Source organism: Stomoxys calcitrans, chromosome 5, assembly GCF_963082655.1.
Source record: "Stomoxys calcitrans chromosome 5, idStoCalc2.1, whole genome shotgun sequence".
Classification (NCBI taxonomy): Eukaryota; Metazoa; Arthropoda; class Insecta; order Diptera; family Muscidae; genus Stomoxys; species Stomoxys calcitrans.
In genome coordinates this window covers 157372593-157397090 of record NC_081556.1, presented here as the reverse complement: position 1 = coordinate 157397090, position 24498 = coordinate 157372593, and the positions used below count along the sequence as shown (strand labels likewise).

Below are 24498 nucleotides of genomic sequence, written 5' to 3'. Positions count from 1 at the left end.
GAGTCTCCGCAGTCTGATTACTCGTTGATCATTTAAAACAAAATAGACGCAAGGAAATACAATTCAGTCGCGTGCGGGTCATAAGAACGAACGGACCTCATACGAACGTATGTTCTTTTTTCTTCTTTTTTTCCCATGGCAAAGATTTGTATGCCTATGCTCGGTATAATACGCCAAACAAAAATCCTAAAATCTTTGTTGAAAATTAAGTGATGGTGATAACAATATAAAAAAAATGTATTAAATGCTACACAATATAAGAAAAAATCAGTAATAATATCGAAAAAAAAAAAACAAAAATAACAACAGAATACATAACAGAAAGAGATTGCTGATCGAAGAGAAAATTGCCAAAAGGCTCATTTGCATTTATGAGAAAAAGAAAATAATCTCAAACAGAAAAAGAAGAAACCCAAAAAAGATACTCTCGTGACTTGAATCCACGACGCATAAGGGCCGTCGGCAACCAATCTATCTATCTATACACGTACTCGTACGAGATCAGTGCTGCAAAAATCAAAGAGAGTGCCCTCAAAGAAACTTGTTTTTGTTTTTTTGCTCACTGCGAATAGTGTTTGGCTTACCTTCATTGCATTCGCTCGTTCGCTCATTCGATGAATACCATGCACACTGATGTATCCCTTCTTGTACGGTGAACATTAAGAATTAACACACACACACAGTGTATCAACCGAACGAAAATCCACATCTCAGAAGTAAAACAAAGCTGAAGAGGAGGCCCTTCTAGTCATCTGGGGAGCAAAGTTTTAATTAAATTAATAATTTTGTTTGGTTGTCAGCCAGTGCATGCCAGTGATCATGACCGCCGAGACACTCAAACCGTTCATTACACCTCCCGGTAGCGTGGACTATGTGACAACCTCTCATTCAAGTGCTTCTTCCGTTCATCATCGCGGCAGCCGTTACTTAATTGTAATTGTGGCAAGTGCATTTCTAGTGCTTTTGGTCTCATCATTATTGGGCCATGCGGTAAGTTTAAGCACAGGATACATTAGAAACCACCTCCACTGACTGACCATCCGCAGTTAATATAACTGCCAGCATTCTTATAGACATTTTAAAATATTGCAATGCTAAATTTCAAAAAACACTTTTGTTAACAACTTGAAAAGTCTATAGGATTTTACTAAATTGCACCACAAACTCCATGTACCTTAAATAATTAACTGGCAAAAATATACCTGCAACATTTTATTTTAATCTGAGGAGGATGAGGCCACCGTAACACAGAGATTAGCATGTCCGCCTAAGGCGCTAAATACAAGGGTTCAAATCCTGGCGAGAACATTGGAACAAATTTTAAGCTGTTGGTTATCCCATTCTAATACTGGCGACAATTACGAGGTACTATGCCATGCATGAAGTGTGGCACTGCGGCACGCCGCGACGTTCGGACTCGCCTATAAAAGGAAGGTCCCTTAAACTTGATTCGGACATCACTAATTGTTATGTGAGAAGTTTGTCCCTGTTCCTTAATGAAATGTCTATGGGCATGGATTGGTAGATAAACTACCCAGTTGTCCGGTCAGCATCCAGTTGGTACCATCAGTAGCTGCAGTTCCATTTTGCGCAAAATTCTAATAAATGTATTTATTTATGCATTTGGTTCTCAAATACTATATACCGAACTGATAGGGGTCGGTTTCAAAAAATATGAACGTGTTTCTTGCGTGCGATAAAGAATTTGCTCTACCAAAAATATGATTGCCACTGATAAACCGAGGTTCGAGTCCCTTGACAGGCAATTTTTTTCTTTTAACTAATTTTAGAAAATTTGGCCTAATTATTTAGTTTATTTCAAATTACATTTTTTTAAGTGATGTCTATTTTTTTAATTTAATTTATAACTTATTGCTGTGCTGTAATGCTTATTAAGTTATTCCATCATTAACAAAGCGATGTCGGTAGGCTAGAGGATGCATTGAAGATTACCAAACTTTAGATGACCACTGACAAAACTTACAAAATTGTTTAACTGGGGAGAGTGACAGAGAAAAAAACCGAGAGCAAGCAGAGAAATGAAAATTATTTTTTTCAGACATTGACAAATGTTACAAGCTTTAGGGAACGCTACTAAACGGATACTATCTATACCGATTTTAGTAAAGCATTTGATAAAGTCAACCACAACCTTCGGTTAAGAAAAATAAACCTTATTGGTTTCAGTCCCTCTTTACTAAAGTGGATCAGATCATTTCTGACTGGACGTAGTCAAAGAGTTAAATTTGGTACTGCAGTTTCCAAATCAATGGTTGTCTCTTCAGGTGTTCCTAAGGGAAATTATCTTGGCCCTGTGCTGTCCTTTTACTTTAAAGCACTCGAATATTTTGATGTATGCAGATGATGTAAAGATCTTCAGATCGACGAGAGACTCTGATGATCAATGTTATCTTCAGTATGACCTTGATACTCTTTACAAATGGTGCAACCAGAATTTTATGGAACTTAATATTTCCAAATGCAAACACATATCATTTTAAAGAATAACCTATCTTAAAACTAGCTACTTTTTGGGTTCCAATCAACTTGAAGTAGTCTATAGCTTTAAAGATCTTGGATTTCTTCTAGACCAACGCTTAAACTTCTGTCAACACATCTCAATGGTTGTACATAAAGCACGTGGTGGGCTTCATGAAACGCTAGAGTAAGGAAATTAATGATTTCTCTGTGACGAAAAACTTAAATATGTCGCTAGTCAGAAGTAATCTCAAGTACGGTTCAGTGCTATGGGATCAGTACTACAATATTCATTCTGATTTGATAGAATCGGTTCAAAAACAATTTTTAATATTTTGTCTCCGTCGAAATGGGTGGGACAGAAGTTCATTACCTTCGTATAAGTACCGATTAAATCTTATAAAGCTTCCTACATTAAAAAGTCGTAGAACCATGATAAACATTACCTTTTTGACTAACTCAATTCATGGTCAAATAGATTATTGCTTTCTTTTGAGTCCAATTTTCTTTAACGTTCCTATCAGACCTATAAGATATTTTGAAAATTTCTTATTATAGAACTATGACAATAATGATCCTTTTCGGCACCTATGTTATCAATTTAATCAACTGAAAGATATAATAGATCTATCTGATAATCGAGAAAATTTAAAAAGGAACATCATATTACTTTTAAATTCTTAAGTTAATACATTTGTAAATATATTCTTATTAGTGTGTAAGGGTATTTAATATCTATAGACTTAAATAAAAAAAATCAATTATGGAAGGAGTTTCTTGGAATTAGCAGAAGTACTAGTTCCAGGGACAAACCCATGTTAAATTCACCAGTTGTTTACACTGAAACAAGAGTGGAACTAGTCCTGATTACTTTGGAACTACAATAGTTAATAAGCGGGTTTGGAATTAATGAACTGGTATACTAGGTAGTTCAGAAGTTTAAGTCGTTTTAGTAAGGCTAGTATTGTGATTTTTTAAGCTATGGATTCAAAACAATTTCGCGTCTGGATTTATCATTGCTATTTTGGGAGAAAACACTATTCAAGCCAAGGGATGGCTTGATTCTGCGGTGTCAGGACAAACAATTGAGAATTGCTTTGCTGAATTGTCATATGACATATATACGTACGAGTATATAGTCTAATAGCATCTTTGATACCTTTATTAAACCTCATTTTGCAAGTTGTGTAGCTTGGTACGCTTAACGACACGTGCTGTTATTTATTTTTCTGTTATGTTATTCTTTCATGATTTCCAACATTAATCAGATTTGAGTAGCCAACAAAGTTTGGTATATTTTTGCCACCATATATCCCAAGATCCGTTCCTCAGTCAAAAGTTATGCGAGTTCTAAATCAAAAATTATAAACAAAAAGACAATTTTGGCATTTTTTGGTCGAAAAATGTAATTCCATTCTTTCTACTCTAGAAAGAAAATTTGACCTTAAACTCTCAATTTAGCTTATTTTATTCTAAAAAGGTCTTAATGTAGATCCGTTTTAAATGAAATTTTTCACGCAAAAAATTGGAAAAACCTTCGAGTTCTCACAACGTAAAGTTCAAACTCCCCAATTAGAAGATATATTTTTCTAATCGCAGGTAGTTGCTAAATACATGCAAAAAAATGTTTGCGATCCTTACGCCCATTTAGCGATTCTCTCACCCACTGCAATAGTCGATATATATCGACGATAGCGACATTGAACACTCAGATGCTCTTGATTTCTGGGCATGAAGATACAATGTGATGTCCGTTGGTCAAAACACGTATTCCAAGTGTCGAAAGAAGCATTCAAGTGTTTGGGCTTTCTTAAGCGGTTTAAGAATTATTTCTCTCTTTCTGGTCTTCCCAATATCTATACTACCTACATCAGGCCGAGGATGGAATATAACTCTTATATATGGGCAGGAGCTCCAAAATCATCCTTGGAGCTACTTGACCGGATTCAACGGAGAGCGATGGTGTTGATTGGGGACAGTAGGGTATCCAACTCAATTGCTTCTCTTGAACATCGTCGGAATGTTGGTAGCTTTGTATTGCTCTATCGTTATTTTCATGGCGTGTATTCCAGGGATATTCGTCTTCTTATCCCTGACGTTAGGATGTTCAACCGGAATTCAACACTTGCCAGGAACTAACACCCGTTTGTATTGATTGGTCAGTCGACCAAGGCGGAATGCTGTCAAACTCCATATAAAAAAACGTTGGCTAAAAATAGGCCGAAAAGTAGTACTCTGCTTATAGCGAGGAAAATGGCAAAAAACTACTATAGTGGCAACACTTAAAACTATTGCCGGCATCATTATACCATACACCACTATTGTGGTACTGGGTATTATAACTTAGTGCATTTGTTTGTAACACCCAGAAGGAAGATAGATAGACCCATTGATAAGTATACCAATCGACTTAGAATCACTTTCTGATTCGATTTAGCAATGTCCGTCTGTCCGTTCGACTCTCCGACTGTCTGTCCGCCTGTCCATGTTAATTTGTGTACAAAGTACAGGTCGCAATTTTCATCCGATCGTATTAAAATTTGATACAGGCCTATAGACGAAGCCTATTGAAATTGGAAAAAATCGGTTCAGATTTGGATATAACTCCCATATATATGTTCATCCGATTTTCAGTAATAATGCAATAAAATGGTCATTTGTTAACCGATTCGAAATTTGGCAGAAAGGATTTTCTTGTGACTGTGGACATTACTGGTGAATTTCATAGAAATTGACCCGGATTTAGATATACCTGTCATATATGTGTATCGCCTGATTTTCACGCCAAGAGCCACTACAAGCGCAATATTTGACTTATCTTGCCAAATCTTTGGACAACGCTTTTCTTGTCGACTACCACATTATCTGAGAAGTTTGCTCGAAATTGATTCAGAATTAGATATTGCTCTCATATATATGTTTGTCAAATTTTGGGTAATTTGCAATAATGTTGTCATTTGTGAACCGTAGTTATTATAGTTTGAATGTATTTGCTCGCAAGGTGATACGGATTGTTTTATAACCCATCCAATTTAATTTAATGCAATAAAAAGTTTTTTATTAATGTGAAAAATATCAATTAATTAATAAAACAACTACCATACCTTGCTTTACTTTAATTGGCTATGACAGAGCATTTGCTCCACTAGCCGAACGTAGAATAGAGTTCCATCGATTTTCTGCGCTCTTTTTATTATAATCTCTGATACCAAGTTTCGTGGTGTCTCCAACCACTTGATCTTTTCATCGGACCTTTGGTCTTCCATTTGCGTGTACCACCCTGGTTGCCTTCAAAAGACTTCTTTGCTGGAGCTTCTTCATCTATTCTGACAACATGAGCTAGCCAACGCAACCGTTGTATTTTGATGCGTGTAACTGTGCTATCGTCGTCATACAGCTCGTGGTTCATACGACGCCTGTATTCCCCTTAACGCAAACTGGTCCATATATTTTACGAAGAATATTTCTCTCAAACACTCCAATCACTGCCTCGTCTGCTTTTACAAGTACACATGCCTCACAACCATATAACAAAACGGGTAGTATCAGTGTCTTGTAAAGTGTAATCTTCGTCTGTCTGGAGGCGGCCTTGTTTCTAAATTGCCTATTTAATCTGAACGGATGCTACATCTGTTTCCCAGTATTTTTCTCCGCTTTATTTCAAAACTGGTGTCATTCGTTTCGGTTACAGCTGTGCCGAGATAAATAAAGTTACTGACTATCTCAAAGTTGTGATTCCTAATTTTCTCCATTTTCTTTATTTAATCTTTATTTGAGGAGTTGATACCATCCATTTCGTTTTATCTCCATTTACTGCTAGACCCATTTTCACTGACTCTTTTTCGATTCTTCCAAAGGCTGGCAGTTGCTACTTCCGGTGACCGACCTATGGTGTCGATGTCGCCGGCGTAGGCGAGTAGCATGTGTTCTCTTCACATCTGCATCTCATAAAAACTTCTCCAGCAGCATATTAACGAGATCACACTATAAGCTGTCTCCTTGTCTGAAACCTAGTTTGGTATTGAATGGTTCGAAGAGATTTTTTCCCTATCTTATTGAGAAACGCGTATCAGCAAGTGTCTTCCTGCAGAGTCTTATTAATTTTGCAGGGATACCAAGCTCAGATATGGTTTCAAATACATTTGCGTGTATAGGGCTACCGAAAGCGGCTTTGTAGTAAGCAAAGAAATGGTAGGGGTTGATTTGCCCTTCTGGGGTATTTTTCACGATTTGGCGCATTGTGAATATCTGGTCCAGGGTGGATTTACCAGGTCGAAAGCCGCATTGATAGGGCCCAATTATCTAATTGACTTTAGGTTTTAATCTTTCACACAGTACGCTCGAAAGTACCTTGTATGCGATGGGGAGGAAACTTATTCCTCTGTAGTTGGCACATTCCGTCTTGTTTCCTTTCTAGTGTACAGGACATAGTATGCTGAGGTTCCAATCATCGGGTATGCGTTCTTCTAGCCAGATCGCGCATACAAGCTGATGCATGCGCTTTATCAGCGTGTCACCTCCGGTCTTAAATAGTTCAGCGGGTAACCCGTTGGCTCCTGCTGCCTTGTTGTTCTTTAGTCGGGTCACTGCTACTTGGACCTCATTCTGACTAGGAGGCAAACATTCTATACCATCACCAGGGATTGATTCTGCGATATCCTCTTCGCCGCCATCGTCCTACACTAGCAACTTGGTAAAATGTTCTTTCCATAACCTCAGCAAACTTAATTATACATCACCGGTTTGCCATTTTTAGCAGGCAAAAATTAAATTTTTTAGCAAATGTTTTTGCTATTTTGAACAACAAATTTCTTTGAGTTTAGCATTAAGCATATATCTATAGTGGTGGGTACCTAAAATTGTGCCCGGCAGAACTGAAGGCGTCTTTTACTTATTATGTATAAGTAGATCATGTTTCATTTCATGACACTCTTTTCTCAGTTTTTTTTTTGTTTTGCAAAAACTTTTAAATTTCCTTTCTTTTTATAGATATGGAACACTGTGCGCATATCACATTTAAATACAGAAGTGGAATCACTGAACAATATCATTGAAAGCATGCAAAAGCGTTTGGGACTCGAATATCTGGATGGCTTAATTGATATCGAGAAAGAGGATGAGGTAAGAATCGATAGTTCTAAATTAAGTGCGACAATAAACATTAGAGGCACACCACGCACAACACACCACGCCACAAAGCCACTTAAAGCGCGAATTTGAATTATCGTAGGGTTGTTATGAAGCAGACAACACTCAATGTGGTCGTAAAATCACATGGCTATGATGGGCTTGAAAGATATCTGTGATCATCATTTTTTATCTTTTCATATTTTTAAATATGGAATCATGAAAGCAGAAAAAGAAAACAAATAAAAAAAAAATAATAATGCTCTACACTCGATTGGCAATACAACGGAAACCAGACTGGCAAACTTTTGGATTATAGAGCAACGCAGAAGATGAACCATTTGGGGTACTAAAGCTGCTGGCCGTTTAATTAGCTTAAAAATGTTTTGGGCGCCATTACTTTGCAGTCGTACAGCAGCAGCATGTTGAATTTGTATGAATGTCATAGAAAGAAACATTTCCCCATTTGCATATTCTGTACGGGGCGCAAGAGCACAATCGGGCGACAGATTGCCAAATATTTTTAGTCCACAACTACCCACATTATTAGACTGTGTCGAATTTGTAAAATATGACACATCAACAATTAGTTTTAATAGACATTTATATGGTCTATACTATTGTTGCAGTTGGTTGGTGAAGTGAATGTTTTTGTTTTTTGTTCTACACACACAGAATACAAGAGCTGAAGGAATGCAACATGCATTTTATTCAAATAGTTTCAATATACGCCTCTATTAGGGCTAATCAATATTTCAATATTAGCCTCAATTGTTTGGTAAATTTAAATTAATTTTTCTTTCTTGTTTTCTTTAATACGTGATTAAAATTGATTTCGTTGGCATTGGCGATACAAAATCCTACAGCATTTAACAAGTATCCAAATACACAGGACGACGCACAGTGGTTGCAATTAGAAAAAAAAGCAAAATAATAATGCTGGAATTTTCAAACGAACAGAGAAATGTACATTAGGGTGGGCCGATTTGAACATCTTAAGGGGTCCTTCGCGTTTATGATTCTTGGGAATGTGCTGAGCAAAAATGTGCTCTAGATCCTACAGCTACGGTGAAAATAGAGCCTCCAGATTTTGGCTTGTAGTTTTTTCTCTTTGTTTTTCTTTTTTTGATATTTTGGCCTATAACAGCCAAACCATTGAGTTTTTCGATCTAGACAAAATTGTAGCAAAAGCATTAGAACGCTCTTTCCAGCAGTTTTGACCTTGTGAAAGCGAACATGTTTTGTAAAAATATTGATAAATTACTATGAACAACTGAGCAACTGAAATGGGAAAATCGTAGTTTATCACTATTTTCACGAAAAATTTACACTTTTACAAGGCTAAAGCTGCCTGAAGAAGCGTCCAACTTTTACCCAGCCTAACCTGAGTTATTAGCGTATTCTTTCAATCTTTTAAAACAAAATAGTATGAACAATGAGCTTACACAAAAATAAGCCTGCCAAAAGTTTCAGTGTGTTGGCTATAAAAAAAACCCCCAAAATCAGCCGAAAATAGCATATTTTCTAATTGTTATCGTTGCATTTTTGTCGAGGGCATACCCTCCCATATCAATTTGAGTTGCAATAGGTCAGGTTGCTAACTTGTCGCCCCTTGCTACAGAATCATCGACCATCAATAAAATTCTCCACACACTCGTACATAGCTGATGTTATTTATGATCCTCCCCACAAATTACTTGGGAGGAATTAGTGTGCTGGCTTGATGCTTATGTATGATCGACTCGACTGGATAAGCGTACCACCATGCGGGCTCTTTTCCACACGTGCCACCACACCATCAGAGATTTATCTGGTGATCATGTCTAATGTATCCTCTAATCCAATGTGAGTTCCGTCGAGGGAAATGTGTAAACAAAGTTCTAAAATCAAAATGATTTATGCACTTTACAAAAGTGCGTACACGCTGATGAAGTGAAGACGCATTCGCATGCATGTGTCATACCAGCAGCTTTGGTCATTGGCACATGGCAATTCACCATAGGCAGGCAGATCGACAGTGGCAGCGTGTTGGCTGGGAGGGTTCCACCAAAAAGCGCATTTGTGAAAATATTCAACTTTTATATTTCCGGCATCTGGGCGGGCAGAAGAGAGCAACAGTAGAACACTGACAATGCCATTGACGCCTGATTCATTGCACCGCAGTGGGGTGTGTGTGTGTGTGTGGGGTCGTTCACGCAGTCAGCCCACTTGTCAGGAGTTGTCGCTTAACATTTTATTTGGAACAAACAAAATTGTATTGTCACTGAGCCAGTTACACGATTCTCTAAATACAGTTTAGCATACTTTTACACGCTGAAGACATGACAAATTTCACGACAAAAAAACTCGTACTCAACCATGTGCATGTCAAATTACCAAATATGTAGATGTTCGACTCACTTGACAATCATAGAATAGTGTGAATAAGATACTTAGTCATGGAAAATAATATTTCGAATAAATGATTTACCAAAATCATTTTTTTTTTAAATGTAACTAAACATGAGGAAAACTTTAAACTTTAAAACTTCTCTTTTTAGGCAAACAAGGAATAATAAATAAGAATATTGTAATGTGTAATATTTCAGTTTATACGGATAAGAATTGCGCCTTGTAGGGGCTCCAGAAGCAAAATCGGGAGAACGGTTTATATGGGAGCTGTATCAAGCTATTGATCAATTCAGACCATATTAGACACGTATGTTGAAGGTCATGAGAGAAGCCGTTGTACAAAATTTCAGCCAAATCGGATGAGAATTGCACGCTCTATTGGCTCAAGAAGTCAAGATCCAATAGCGGTTTATATGACAGCTATACCAGATTATGAACCGATTTGAATCATACTTAGCACAGTTGTTGGAAATGACACCAAAACACTACGTGCAAAATTTCAGTCAAATCGGACAATAATTGCGCTTTCTAGAGAAGTCAAGATCCAAGTTCGGTTTATGTCGCAGCTATATCAAAACATGGACCGATTTGAACCATACTTAGCGCAGTTGTTGAAAGTGATACCAAAACATGACATGCAAAATTTCAGTCAAATCGGACAAGAATTGCGTCTGGTAGGGGCTCAAGAAACAAAATCGGCAGATCGGTTTATATGAGAGCTGTATCAATGGGACAAAATTTGTGCCAAATCGGATGAGAATTGCGTCCTCTAGAGGCTAAAGAAGTCAAGATCCCAGATTGGTTTGTAAGGCAGCTATACCAGGTTATGAATCGATTTGAATCATACTTAGCACAGTTGTTGCAAGTGAAATTACAGCCAATTCGATTAAGAATTGCGCCCTCTAAAAGCTGAAGAAGTCAAGACCCCAGATCGGTTTATATGGCAGCTATATCAGGCTATGTACCGATTTGCGCCATACTTAGCACAGTTGTTGGAAGCTATAACATAACACATCATGCAAATTTCAGCCAAATCTCATGAGAATTGCTCCCTCTAGAGACTCAAGAAGTCAAGACCCAAGATCGGTTTATATGGCAGCTATATCAAAACATGGACCAATTTGGCCCATTTACGATCCCAACCGACCAACACTAACAAAAAGTATTTGTGCAAAATTTCAAGCGCGTAGCTTTACTCCTTCTTAAGTTAGCGCTTTTAGCGACAGATAGATGAACGACGGACATGGCTATATCGACTTTAAATGCCATGACGATCAAGAATATATATACTTTATGAGAATGACGATATTAGTATACCCCACCCAATGGTGAAGGGTATAAAAATATAAATTAATTTTACTTTGGTTCTTACTTGTGGTTTGGTGGTGGTTCTTACATTTAGTTTGGTAACGGTTCAAAAACAGAAGAAAAAGTATAGTTATAGTAAACTACTGTCAACTAGATACTGACTACTGTCAACTATACACCGATCTTCTGATTAAGGGGGTTATTACCATGAAAAGCGGAACTTTTGACCGATCACGCTGAATCTGTGATTTGTTTAAAAATTCTCGGCACCTCAATCATATATGGCCCATATCAGCCCATACTTGGATATAACTATTGATATATTGGAAACCACCGTGGTTCAGAGGTTAGCATGTCCGCCTATGACGCTGAACGCCTGGGTTCGAATCCTGGCGAGACCATCAGAAAAAATTTTCAACGGTGGTTTTCCCCTCCTAATGCTGACAACATTTGTGAGGTACAATGCCTTTTCAACGTCTCTTCAAAGAGGTGTAGCTATGCGGCACGCCGTTCGGACTCGGGTATAAAAAGGAGGCCCCTTATCATTGAGTTAGAAACTTGAATCGGACCGCACTCATTGATATGTGAGAAGTTTGCCCCTGTTCCTTAGTGGAATGTTCATGGATGGGAAATTTGCATTGATATAGTAGTCGAGTTTATAATGTTTACAATAGGATACTTATAAGTGCAAGTCATTGTTCAATTGTATAAAACAATATATTGGTCTTTTAAGTAGCTAAATAAAAAAAATAAACCGATTTGAACCATATACGACATGGATGTCGAAAAGCCTAACATAAGTCGCTGTGTAAAATTTCAGTGAAATCAAACTATAAATGCGCCTTTTATGGGGTCAAGACTTTAAATCGAGATATCGGTCTATATGGCTGATATATCCAAATCTGAACCGATTTGAGCCAAGTTGCAGAAGGTTGTCGAAGAGCCTAACACGATACACATCCCCAAATTTCGGAGAAATCGGACAATAAATACGACCTTTATGGCCCCAAAACCTTAGATCGGTCTATATGACACCTGTATCCAAATTTCGGCAAAACCGGACTATAAATGCGCCTTTTATGGGCCCAAAACCTTAAATAGAGAGATCGGTCTATATGGCAGCTATATCCAAATCTTGACCGATCTGGGCCAAATTGAAGAAGAATATTGAAGGGCCTAACACAACTCCGTGTCTCAAATTTTGGCAAAATCGGACAATAAATGCGCCTTTTATGGGCGCAAGACCTTAAATCTGGAGATCAGTCTATATGGCAGCTATATCCAAGTCTGAACCGATTTGGGCCAAATTAAAGAAATATGTCGAATGGCCTAACACATATCACTTTCCAAAATTTCAGCTAAATCAGATAATAAATGTGGCTTTTATGGGCGCAAGACCCTAAATCAGTGGATCGGTCTATATGGCATCAATATCCAAATCTTAACCGATCTAGGCCAAATTGAAAAAGGATGTCGAAGTGCCTAACACAACTCACTGTCCCGAATTTCAGCAAAATCGGATAATAAATGTGGATTTTATGGGCCTAAGACCCTAAATCGGCCGATCGGTCTATATGGGGGTTATATTAAGACATAATCCGATATAGCCCATCTGCGAAGTTAACCTAAAAAAAGAATCTGTGCGAAATTTCCGCTCAATATCTCTATTTTGAAGACTGCGTGATTTCAACAGACCGACGGACAGACGACGAACATGGCTCGATCGTTTTAGATTTTTACCACGATCTCGATATTTATATTTATATATTTACTTTAGGAGGCCACCGTAGCGTAGAGGTTAGCATGTCCGCCTATGACGCTGAACGACTGGGTTCAAATCCTGGCGAGACCATCAGAAAAAATTTTCAACGGTGGTTTTCCCCTCCTAATGCTAACAACATTCGTGAGGTACTATGTCATGTAAAGCTTCTCTCCAAAGAGGTGTCGCATTGCGGCGCGCCGTGCGGACTCGGCTATGAAAAGAAGGTCCCTTATCATTGAGCATAAACTTGAATGGGACTGCACTCATTGATATGTGAGAAGTTTGCCCCTGTTCCTTAGTGGAATATTCATGGGCAAAATTTGCATTCGTATTTACTTTATAGGGTCGGAAATGGATATTTCGATGTGTTGCAAACGGAATTACAAAATGAATATACTCCCATCCTTCGGTTGTGAGTACATTAAACGCCAAATATTATACATATATATGGGGTTGCCCAAAAAGTAATTGCGGATTTTTCATATAGTCGGCGTTTACAAATTTTTTCACAGCTTGTGACTCTGTAATTGCATTCATTCTTCTGTCAGTTATCAGCTGTTACTTTTAGCTTGCTTTAGAAAAAAAGTGTAAAAAAAGTATATTTGATTAAAGTTCATTCTAAGTTTTATTAAAAATGCATTTACTTGCTTTTAAAAAATCCCCAATTACTTTTTGGGCATCCATAGCAACCTTCTGCTCAAATTTGAACAGTTATAGTGAATGCGCAGTATCATACGATCTACAAACATCAATAAGAAATGTATGTGTGGCTTCTCAAGCCAACAAGGAATCGATTTAAGATTGGTACTCTATTGGTACGCTTACGAGAAAAAACAACGCTTACGTGATTTTCTCGTGAGTAATGATTTTCGTGCCAAATCACATAAGAAATCCGCTCAATAAGTCAATGCGCAATATCAGATACGCACGTGAGTGAAATCTCTTGTTAAATCTATTTTTCTTTACAATCATTCTTTTTGCGGTTTGCCACAAAAGTGCATATCCATATTTTTTTACACTAAATTTCAAAACGTTAATAGACCAAAGGTCCATGTTGCAGTACTTTTCTACTACAAAGCACAGGGAAGAACATTTAGATTTAGTGCTCCTCCAAACATTGCACAATCCGTCCAAAGACTAATGTCACACAAAGAGTGGATGTTTCAACAAAATGTATGACTGCCGAAAGTATTTTTATGTACCTACGAACATACAATACATACATATGTATGTACATACAATATATTGTAGTAGCTATGTTTTTGGTTGAGAAGTCCGAACATTTGTTCAATTTGGCGTGTAATCCATCAAATATACGCAAAACTAAAATTCTGCGATAATTTTAAAATGCCGTCTATTTTTATCGCGCATGGATTATGTGTTTGTCTTGCTTTGCTATGGACAGTCTCGTAATCAAGATGGTGCGGTGACAGCTTTCCGTTTTATTTTCTATTACTCTTCGATGGAAGACACACACTCATAGTATATACAGAGAGTATGACAAATTTCAAAATTCCAAGCAACGAATTGAAAATGAAAAATATAACAAAATAAAATAAGATATGCAGAAAATGCACACTATATAGCAATTTTGAAAAAAAAAGAAAAACATACCGAGGTCAAAAATATATATTACCAAAACTTAGCACTATTTGAAGTTTTTAGGATGTTTTTCATTTCCCAAACGTCGAAATATCTCTTAAGCAGGGTACTCCGTTTTTAGTCGTGAAAAACTTCAACGAAATATCTTAATTTACTTAAACCTATTTATGGCAAATTTTCTGCACTTCATCCACAATCCCTCCATGATATTACACTAGGATTGGTTGTGCCTTTTAAGTAATTAGGCAAAAAAAAGCATTTTAAATTTTCACAAATTTTTCATTTACAATTTTTTTTTTTAAATGGAGTTTGACAGTTGTTCACTTGAAAAGCCGAAAGAGTTCCAACCCTTATTCAAGAATTGATTCTTTGATGACTACCCAATATTCTGACTTCGAATCTGTTCAAGCTTTAAAGGTTCCCCACCAAAGGGAAACATATGCTGCTTTCATTCGAATCTAGGGCAAATAAAAAGACTATTTAGGATAATTGATGATGACGATTTTTCTTGGTCAAAAATGGAATCGCGATACGGGAAACCAGTCAAATGCTTCTAGCAACAACACACTTTTGCTGACTTTTAAATGTTTTTTATACCCTCCACCATAGGATGGGGCTACACCAATGTCGCCACTCTGTTGTAACACCTCGAAATATTCGTCTAAGATCCCATAAAGTATATATATTCTTGATTTGACTGAAATTTTTCACGTCGTGTTTTGGTGTTACTTCCAACAACTGTGCTGTGTATGGTCTAAATCCGTTCATAACCTTATACAGCTGCTATATCAACCGTTCACAATGACTTCTACAATGTCCAGCATTCCCTTCATTTATGGTCCGGACTGTAACTTAATATAGCTCCAATAGCATAACAGTTCTTATTCATTATTCTTTGTTTGCCTAAAAAGAGGTTCCGCCAAAGAACTCGACAAGTGCTATTCATGGTGGAGGGTATATAAGATTCGGCCCGGCCGAACTTAGCACGCTCTTATTTCTTTTCTATACTATTCTTTGAATAGAAAGAATTAAACACAGGTCCAAAGCCGGACAATATCCTGCAATAGAATCTCAATCGGTAGAACATATTTTAAAACGTGAGTCGTGATTTCCTCCCGAGTCAAGATCTTGTCGTTGTTTCTTCATTAAACTTGTCTCGTGAGAGTGCGTGAGGCAACTTGAAAAAGTTCGTGAGTGTCTAAAAAAGCGTTTTAGATAACTTAACCCTCCGCTGGTTGAGTCATCCGTTACCGAAGTAATCCAAGGATCCACAGGGACCTGATGTTCTTGCCATAATTCGAATTTAGCGTCATAGTCGGACATGCAAGCCTGTTGTGGCCTCCTAGATAACACCTTACACTTTTATAAATCGATTGTAACGTGTGGTTGTGGCACCGTCCAAATCAACATCTTCCAATTAAAGAAACATTAAATAGTGAACATGGTGCGGTAGCCTTGTTCATTTGCGGTAGCGTAACTATTGGCATCCTCGACGAAAAAGTATGGCCCAATGACGCAGCTAGCATGCAAACCTCACCAAACAATTATTTTTTGTGGATGAATTGTAGATTACTGAAGCATATGTGGATTTCACCTAACCAATAACTCATATATTGCATTTTGACCCATTAAGCCAAACATGAGCATCGTTATTGAAGATGATTTTGCTCTTAAAGTAGTGCTCACCGACTCCGAATTTTAGTAGTAAATGATTTTTATGATTTTCAGACGTTGTTCATTTGTGTACGCTATCATGATAAATATTTTGAGTTAACTGAATAAATTGATAGTGACAGTTCGATGATTGGTGCGTTCACAAATCAAATTAAAAGTTCGTTATGGTTGCCGATTGCGGCTAGGTCATTGATTTCATATATTCTTCATTAATCTCTAGATGAAGGAATGACACACGAAAAGATGTTGTACAGCAGGCAGCAGTTGTTGGTTTTGCTGTGGTGTACTTAGATTTCATAGGAAATCCCCTTTGCATTCTAAGCCACCGTAGCGCAGAGGTTAGCATGTCCGCCTATGACGCTGATTGCCTGGGTTCAAATCCTGGCGAGACTATCAGACAAATATTTTCAGCGGTGGTTTTCCCTTCCTAATGCTGGCAACTTTTGTGAGGTACTATGTCATGTAAAACTTCTCTCCAAAGAGGTGTCGCACTGCGGCAAGCCGTTCGGACTCGACTATGAAAAGAAGGCCCCTTATCATTGAGCTTAAACTTGAATCGGACTGCACTCATTGATATGTGAGAAGTTTGCCCCTGTTGCTTAGTGGAATGTTCATGGGCAAAATTTACATTTTTCTACGCTTAATTACCAGAGACAAGTGTGCCAAGAACTGTGAGCCGACAGACGGGAGGCTCAGTGAACACGTTGACGCTGATGCTGGGACCCTGATGAGGCACATGAAACGTCAGCCAGTGGTGTGTTGTCTGTGTCCATTCCGCTTGTCTGTCTGGCGATTTGTTTCCTGTAATCAATGACAACCTTTCATTCTAATGATATTCATTCTCATGGTTAACAGCCCATGTTCCTCCCCTTTGGTAGATTAATGAAGAATTCAAAATTGTCAAGTCCCTATTGAAAAACCCTTTACATATTTAGGGCCATGTTTAGGGGGAAACTGAGAAAAAATTTTGCAAAGACCCCCAACTTTTAACATAAATCGTTCGGGCAATGTTTGGGAGTAAAATTTCTGGAAAGTGTTGCAGTTGTAACCTCATATAAGTAAGGTCGTTCCGATTCTTAGGATTAAGTGACGTGGAATGTGATGCCCTTCAGTTATTTAAACGTGCCAATAACTCGCTGCCTCTTTTCGAGTATACCAGGCACTCAGTATTTAGGTAAGAACCGGTGCAGTCCGTCCTCTCATTGAGACTCTTCACTTGAAATCGTTGATTGTATGCGACTGCAGTTGTAGCTTCTCCTCATAGTTTTCTACTATCCGCGACCTGTGGACCCGCCTGGAAGCTCCCAGCTGAGCTTCCCATAATAGTGACAAACTCCGGAGATCAAAATTCCAACCGGTGTGGAGTTCATAGTTATGCCAGGCCTGGTATGTTTTGGTGCCTAAAACAATATTGCCCACTATTTTCGTCTGAAGATACAGGATTTTTCTTGTTATTGGTTTTTTCTCTCAAAATTTATATTGGAAGTCATGAGATTAGTAGACAATTGCGACATATAGTTGTAACACAAAAAATGTTTTACCATCATCACCACTTTGTTCTTTTCATCATGTAGCAAAACTGCGTGCAATTATGCTGATTTCATTCGCTCCATGCATCTAATAATTTCGCACTTCGAATCTTTCATACTGAGCAGCCGTTGGTAAGCCAAAACATGACCTATTGGGGACTTTAGACATTGTGGTGATGGAAGCTCTTCTTATCTTCCTTCGTTCATAGATATGAGTCCACATAACACAGACATGGCTCTCCTTTGTGTTGTTAGCCCGAAGCTCAAAGCTAATAGATAATTTGTTATACAAATCTACACTAGATTATTGTTTTATATGCTGTAGAAGATTTGAAATCGCCATGCTGATGTATGTCCAATACAATGTATCCATTAACTTGTATAAGGAAATGCGCATTTCTTTTTAATGAAATGAAATTTGAAATATCGATGAAGATGAAAATGAAATGATTTCGTTCATTCGTTCGTGTGGCATTTGGAATTAATGAATTGAAATCCATTTAGAATAGTTGTGCAGAGTGTATAAATCTTAATTGATGTGATTATCTTGTTTCGGAATTTTCGGTTTTTTTATTTGAAATATTTATTTATGTGTTTTTCTCTTGTGCTTTTTTTTATTAATAGAATAACAATGCATTAATTGATGATATGCTACTCGATGAAGAAGAAAGTAACAGTGGAGAGGAAAACGATGAAGATGGCGATGAGGATGACGACGATGATGAAGAAGACGACGAGGGTGATGATGATACCGATGATTTTGACTACGATGAAATTATGAAGAAATTCATCGATTTTGAAAAGGAAGATGACGATGCAGATGCCGATGATGATGACAGCGAAGAATATGATAATTTATATGAGGATTATGAGAAATATCAGGGCTCAACGAAAAAGACACAGCCAGGGTAAGCTTTTTAAGTTCTGATATACACCCAGCAATTTTATTTGCAATATGTTAGAAAGGTAAAGGAAAATCATTTCCCTTATCTTCTAGAGACTAAACATTGCAGCAACTGAAATTGTCAAATGTCAATCATGATTCAAATAGAGACTTTTGTTTATTAATGCAAATTTTCTTTATCATAGAGAGAGAAAAACTCGATCAATCCAAACCCCTATCAAGGAAGATGACACTTTAAATGATAAGGAGTCACTAGAACAGCAAGTTAATCGCACTCCCAGTCTTCGGTAGGCATAGTATAACATGCAGCATTGGTTTAGTTATATTTATTAATGTTTTGTTTTGTCCCGCATTTAGCAAATCGTTGTCCAAACCAACTTTAGTAGCGGCAGATAATGCCGATAGACGTCGCAGCCCATTGCGCCCTTCCTACTCACGAAGACGAAAGTTTCCAGCGGTCAAGAGTGGTAAGATTTAAAAACTTTTAACTCAATCAGCTTTCTACAGATTTTTTGACTATTGTCTAAGAAAACAGGAGGCATGTAAATCACTTGAACCTCATACATTTATGAGTCTTATACATGTCATGTATGTATGTATATTGTATTTAATTGAGAGGGAAATGTTTCATAAAAAAATGTTTTTATTTCAAACAGAAAAATCCATTAAAAGAACTATCTTAGAAACATATCCCTTAAAAGCAAGGATTACGAGTAATCTTAGGACGAATATAAATAAAAATTTCCCAAGGTTGAGAAATTCACACTTCTTTTTTTAGGTTTCTCACTATGTTAACTGTGAAAACGTTGCTGCTTGTTGTTTTTTATAACCTCCACCATAGGATGGGGGTGTACTAATTTCGTCATTCGGTTTGTAACACCTCGAAATATGTGTCTGAGACCCCATAAAATATTCTTGATCGTTATGTCATTTTAAGTCGAACTAGCCATGTCCGTCTGGCTGTCCGTCCGTCCGTCTATCGAAAGCACGCTAACTTTCGAAGGAGTAAAGCTAGGCGCTAGAAATTTTGCACAAATACTTTTTATTAGTGTAGGTCAGTTGGGATTGTAAATGGGCCAAATCGGTCCATGTTTTTATATAGCTGCCATATAAATCAATCTTGGGTCTTGACTTCTTGAGCCTCTAGAGGGCTCAATTCTTGTCCAATTTGACTGAAATCTTGCACGTGGTATTTTGGTATTACTCCCAACAATTGTGGTAAGTATGGTTCAAATCGGTACATAATCTGATATAGCTGCCATATAATCCGATCTGGGATCTTGACATCTTGAGTCGCTAGAGGGCGCAATTCTCATCCGATTTGGCAGAATATTTGTACAGCGGCTTCTCTCATGACCTTCAACATTCGTGTCCAATATGGTACAGCTTCCATATAAGCCGATCTCCCGATTTTGCTTTTTTAGCCAGTACTAGGCGCAATTTTTATCCGAATGGACTGAAATATAACATTTATGGTCCGAATCGGACTATAACTTGATGTAGGTCCAATAGCATAACAGTTCTTGTTCAATATTCTTTGTTAGCCTATAAAGAAATACAGCGCTATACAGCATTTGTCGAGTTCTATTGTATACTCGACAAATGCGATCCACTTTGGAGGGTATATAAGATGCGGCCCGGTCAAACTTAGCACGCTCTTATTTGTTTTTTTTCTTCTGTTTTTTAATTCTTGATCAGCTTAAAAATTTAAGACGATTTAGCCATGTCCGTCCGTCTGTCTGTTGAAATCACGCTACAGTCCTTAAAAATAGAGATATTGAGCTGAAACTTTACACAGATTCTTTTTTTTGTCCATAAGCAGGTTAAGTTCGAAAATGGGCTAAATCGGACTATATCTTGATATAGCCTCATATAGACCGATCCGCCGATTTAGGGTCTTACGCCCATAAAAGTCACATTTATTATTCGATTTTGCTGAAATTTGGGACAGTGAGTTGTGTTAGGCCATTCGACATTCTACTTCCATTTGGCTCAGATCGGTCCAGATTTGGATATAGCCCCATATAGACCGATCCGCCGACTTAGGGTCTTACGCCCATAAAAGTCACATTTGTTATTCGATTTTGCTGAAATTTGGGACAGTGAGTTGTGTTATGTCCTTCCACATCTTTCTTCAATTTGGCCCAGATCATTCCAGATTTGGATATAGCTGCCATATAGGCCGATCTCTCGATATAAGGTTTTTGGCTCATGAATTTGGGCACATTTATTGTCCGATTACGCCGAAAATTGGGACAGTGAGTTGTGTTAGACTCCTCGACATCCTTTTTCAGTTTGGCCCAAATCGGTTCAGATTTGGATATAGCTGCCATATAGACCGATCTCTCGATTTAAGGTTTTGGACCGTTAAAAGGCGCATTTATTGTCTGACGTCGCCGAAATTTGGGGCAATGGGTTGTGTTAAGCCCCTCGATATACTTCTAAATATGGCCCAGATCGGTCCAGATTTCGATATAGCTGCCATATAGACCGATCTCTCGATTTAAGGTTTTGGACCGTTAAAAGGCGCATTTATTGTCCGATGTCGCCGAAATTTGGGGCAATGGGTTGTGTTAAGCCCGCCGCAATTTTTCTGCAATTTGGCCCAGATCGGTCCAGATTAGGAAGTAGCTGCCATATAGACCGATCTCTCGATTTAAGGCTTTGGGGCCATAAAAGACGCATTTATAATCCGTTTTCACTAAAATTTGCCAATGTGACTTATGTTAGGCTTTTCGACATCCGTGTCGTATATGGTTCAGATCGGTTTATTTTTAGATCGGTTATTTTTTAGACGCAATTGAACAATGACTTGTACTTATTTATATTTGGTCCAAATCGGAACATAATTTGATATAGCTGCTATGGGGCATAAGGCATGCATTTTTCACCAGATTTTTACGAAATGTGGTTTTCATATATACCCGAGGTGGTGGGTATCCAAAGTTCGGCCCGGCTGAACTTTACGCCTTTTTTTTTGTTTTTTCTATAGTCTTAAGAACTTAATTTTTGAATGCTACGTAATTGTAATAAATTTTAGGTAATTCTTCCGTTGCAGCAAAAACCGTGGCCCAAGAAATCGGCTTCAATGAAGTTGAGACAACGAAGCCAGCAGCTCATTTCCATTTAACTCACAAAATTCCCAATCATCATGCAACTGTACGAGTTAATTGTGAGTAAAATTAGCTCTTGTTTTTTAATATTTCAGCTATAAATAGTTTTCCCATAAGGACTTGACAACTTTGAATTTAATTTGTGAACGCATTCTTACACTAATAATCGAACTCTCATGTCGATTTATTCAGTATACTCAACATTTTCATCAGGGTAAAGTACACGAATGAACAACTTCTGCAAATCATAAACGTTTACTACCGAAATTCGGAGTCGGTGACCGTTACATATTAATCGTACATGTGCTTCAGTAATCTTCACTTCATCCACATCCACATCACACAGAGAAACATTGATACTAAACGTGCTCATTTTAGTACCAAACGGTATTGATAGTAAAGCGACGCCGTATGGTACAAAAACAATACCGGATGGTAAGGATGAAACATAAAATGAGTAGTACCGTTTGGTACTAGCCTTAATACCGAACTAGTATTGATTTTAATACCAATTTATTATTAGTTTTTGCACCAGACTATTATTGGTTTTAGTACCAAACCGTTATTGATTATACCACCCCCTAATGAACCCAAAAAAAAAAACACTGAGAATAATTTTAATCTAATTTTATATCGATTATTTATGTTAATAATTACAGAAATAATGTTAAACCGTGATCAACCTCAATTCTTTGTATTCAGCAATTGATTCCATATCCATTGATTCCCAGAAGTGGTTTTCATATTAATACTCCAAAATGACATCGTTTTCCACAGAAAAGACAATCACGGTTTTGATGTAGAATGTCCTTAGAATTTGTACAATTTCCATTCACAGGTTGTTACTTGCTCAAATTTTATTAAAACCTTTTAATCACAATATTTGTTTAACAAATATTTTGTAATGGCGTCAATATTTTAAGTACATAGCTTAACAACACTTCAGGCGCGATGACAAGAATACAAATGTGACGCCGTTAATTTTTAATAGCCTCCTTTTTGTGGTATTGAATTGATACCAAATAGTATTAAAAATCTTTGCCAATGACGCGAACAAAATAATAACTGGAGGTATTGGCAAAGTACCGTCATTTTTCTATCAGTGATTGGGGCATACTTCTTTGTCGACAATGCCAATCTTTACGTTACCGTCCATTCATGGTAACGTGACGATTGGCATCACTAAAGCAACATGCTCACTGATTATTTTTGGCCTGGATTGGAATATATGGACCTGAACGACATGTGGCCTTCCTGCACAAGTTCCAATTGATTTACTGAAGAGTAAATAAGTTAATGACACAGTCGAATTTGCCGCCGCGTTGGTGAGATTTGACGCTTCTAGACTATTTTTTTAGGAGTACGTCAAGTCATTGATCTATGCTAACAAGCCGATGACGTTAGAAGTGCTCAGAGCTTTGAATTGAGAAATAGCGACCGTTTCGGCTAAAATGTTTGATCGAGTCATTGAAAACTGGGTCCAACGCATTAACAAATGCAAACGTGCCCGCGTACTTCAAGTCTATAATAAAGTTTTTGAAAAATCTCGCATGCTTTGCGTTTTATTTAAAAAAAAAAGTTGTCAAGCCCTTATTGGAAAACCCGATATATTAAATATTAGAATCATATCAATCATTCAATATTCTTTATACAATTGGTTCTTTTCTTCTTATTATTATTATTTTTTAAGCTTACAATGGCGATATGTATATCGGCAGACCAAGTTGGACAAATGAACGCGATTCTCTGGACTCCTTTTTCCATGTGGAAAATGGAGTTTTAACAGTTCACGAATCGGGTCTTTATTATGTCTATGCGCAAATATGCTATCACAATCCCTATCCCCAAAATGGTTTCATCATATTCCATGGCCATAAGCCATTCCTGCAGTGCTTGAGCAATATTTTCACCAACAACAACAGTGTCATCAATACATGCCACACCAGCGGTCTAATATATCTGAAACGTGATGAGCACATACACATTCGAGATTTCCACAGCGATCGTAAGGCATATCTGGAGGATGGTAACAATCGTAGTTATTTCGGTTTGATTAAAATTTAATGCGAAGCGAATCGAACGATCACTTATATAAATATATATATATATAAAAATTTTATATTTAAATCTTAAGTTATTGTTAGTATCTATTTAAATATAATTTTCTAACCACAAAAAAAATTTAAATACTCCTCTTCTTATCAGCCGCGACTGCTTGCCTCAGTAGACACAATAATTTATGCCACAGTCCTACATAGTTTAGTTAGGAGGCCACCGTGGCGCAGAGGTTCAAATCCCGGCGTGAACATCAAAAAAAGATTAATTTTAAAACTACTCTACCAAGTGATGTCGCTATGCGGCACGCCGTTCGGACTTAGCATAAAAAGGAGGCCCCTTATCATTGAGCTTAAACTTTAATCGGGCTACAGCATTGTCATTATTGATATGAGGGAAGTATCCCCTATTCCTTAATGGAATGTTCATGGGAAATTTAGTAGTAGTTAGTTTACTAATAAATTATTATACAAAAACACGAACAACTATTTTTGTATTTAAATATGTATATGTTGTAAAAAAAATATCAATAAATATTAAAGAGTCACAAAAAGA

At 37.4% G+C, this 24498-nt stretch overlaps 1 protein-coding gene across 2 annotated transcripts; it reads left to right on the top strand.

Moving 5' to 3' along the window:
- On the top strand, positions 1-24498 carry LOC106087609 (protein eiger). 2 transcript variants are annotated; one of them, XM_059370170.1, is made up of 7 exons: positions 1-990; positions 7468-7599; positions 18496-18779; positions 18961-19062; positions 19133-19242; positions 21816-21947; positions 23579-24498. In XM_059370170.1, exons 1-7 carry the CDS (start codon positions 808-810, stop codon positions 23950-23952), a joined length of 1317 nt encoding a protein of 438 aa, XP_059226153.1. In that variant the 5' UTR covers positions 1-807; the 3' UTR covers positions 23953-24498. The 2 variants fall into 2 exon arrangements, with proteins under 2 accessions (XP_059226153.1, XP_059226154.1); XM_059370171.1 differs by having other exon boundaries at positions 4-990; positions 21834-21947.

What these genes read in the sequence shown, in the direction of transcription:
- LOC106087609 (XM_059370170.1), top strand. Translation starts at nt 808, where the DNA reads ATGCCAGTGATCATGACCGCCGAGACACTCAAACCGTTCATTACACCT. An exon ending in AATCGCACTCCCAGTCTTCG is followed by an intron (nt 19,063 to 19,132) that starts GTAGGCATAGTA and finishes TCCCGCATTTAG; the next exon opens with CAAATCGTTGTCCAAACCAA. An exon ending in GTTTCCAGCGGTCAAGAGTG is followed by an intron (nt 19,243 to 21,815) that starts GTAAGATTTAAA and finishes AATAAATTTTAG; the next exon opens with GTAATTCTTCCGTTGCAGCA.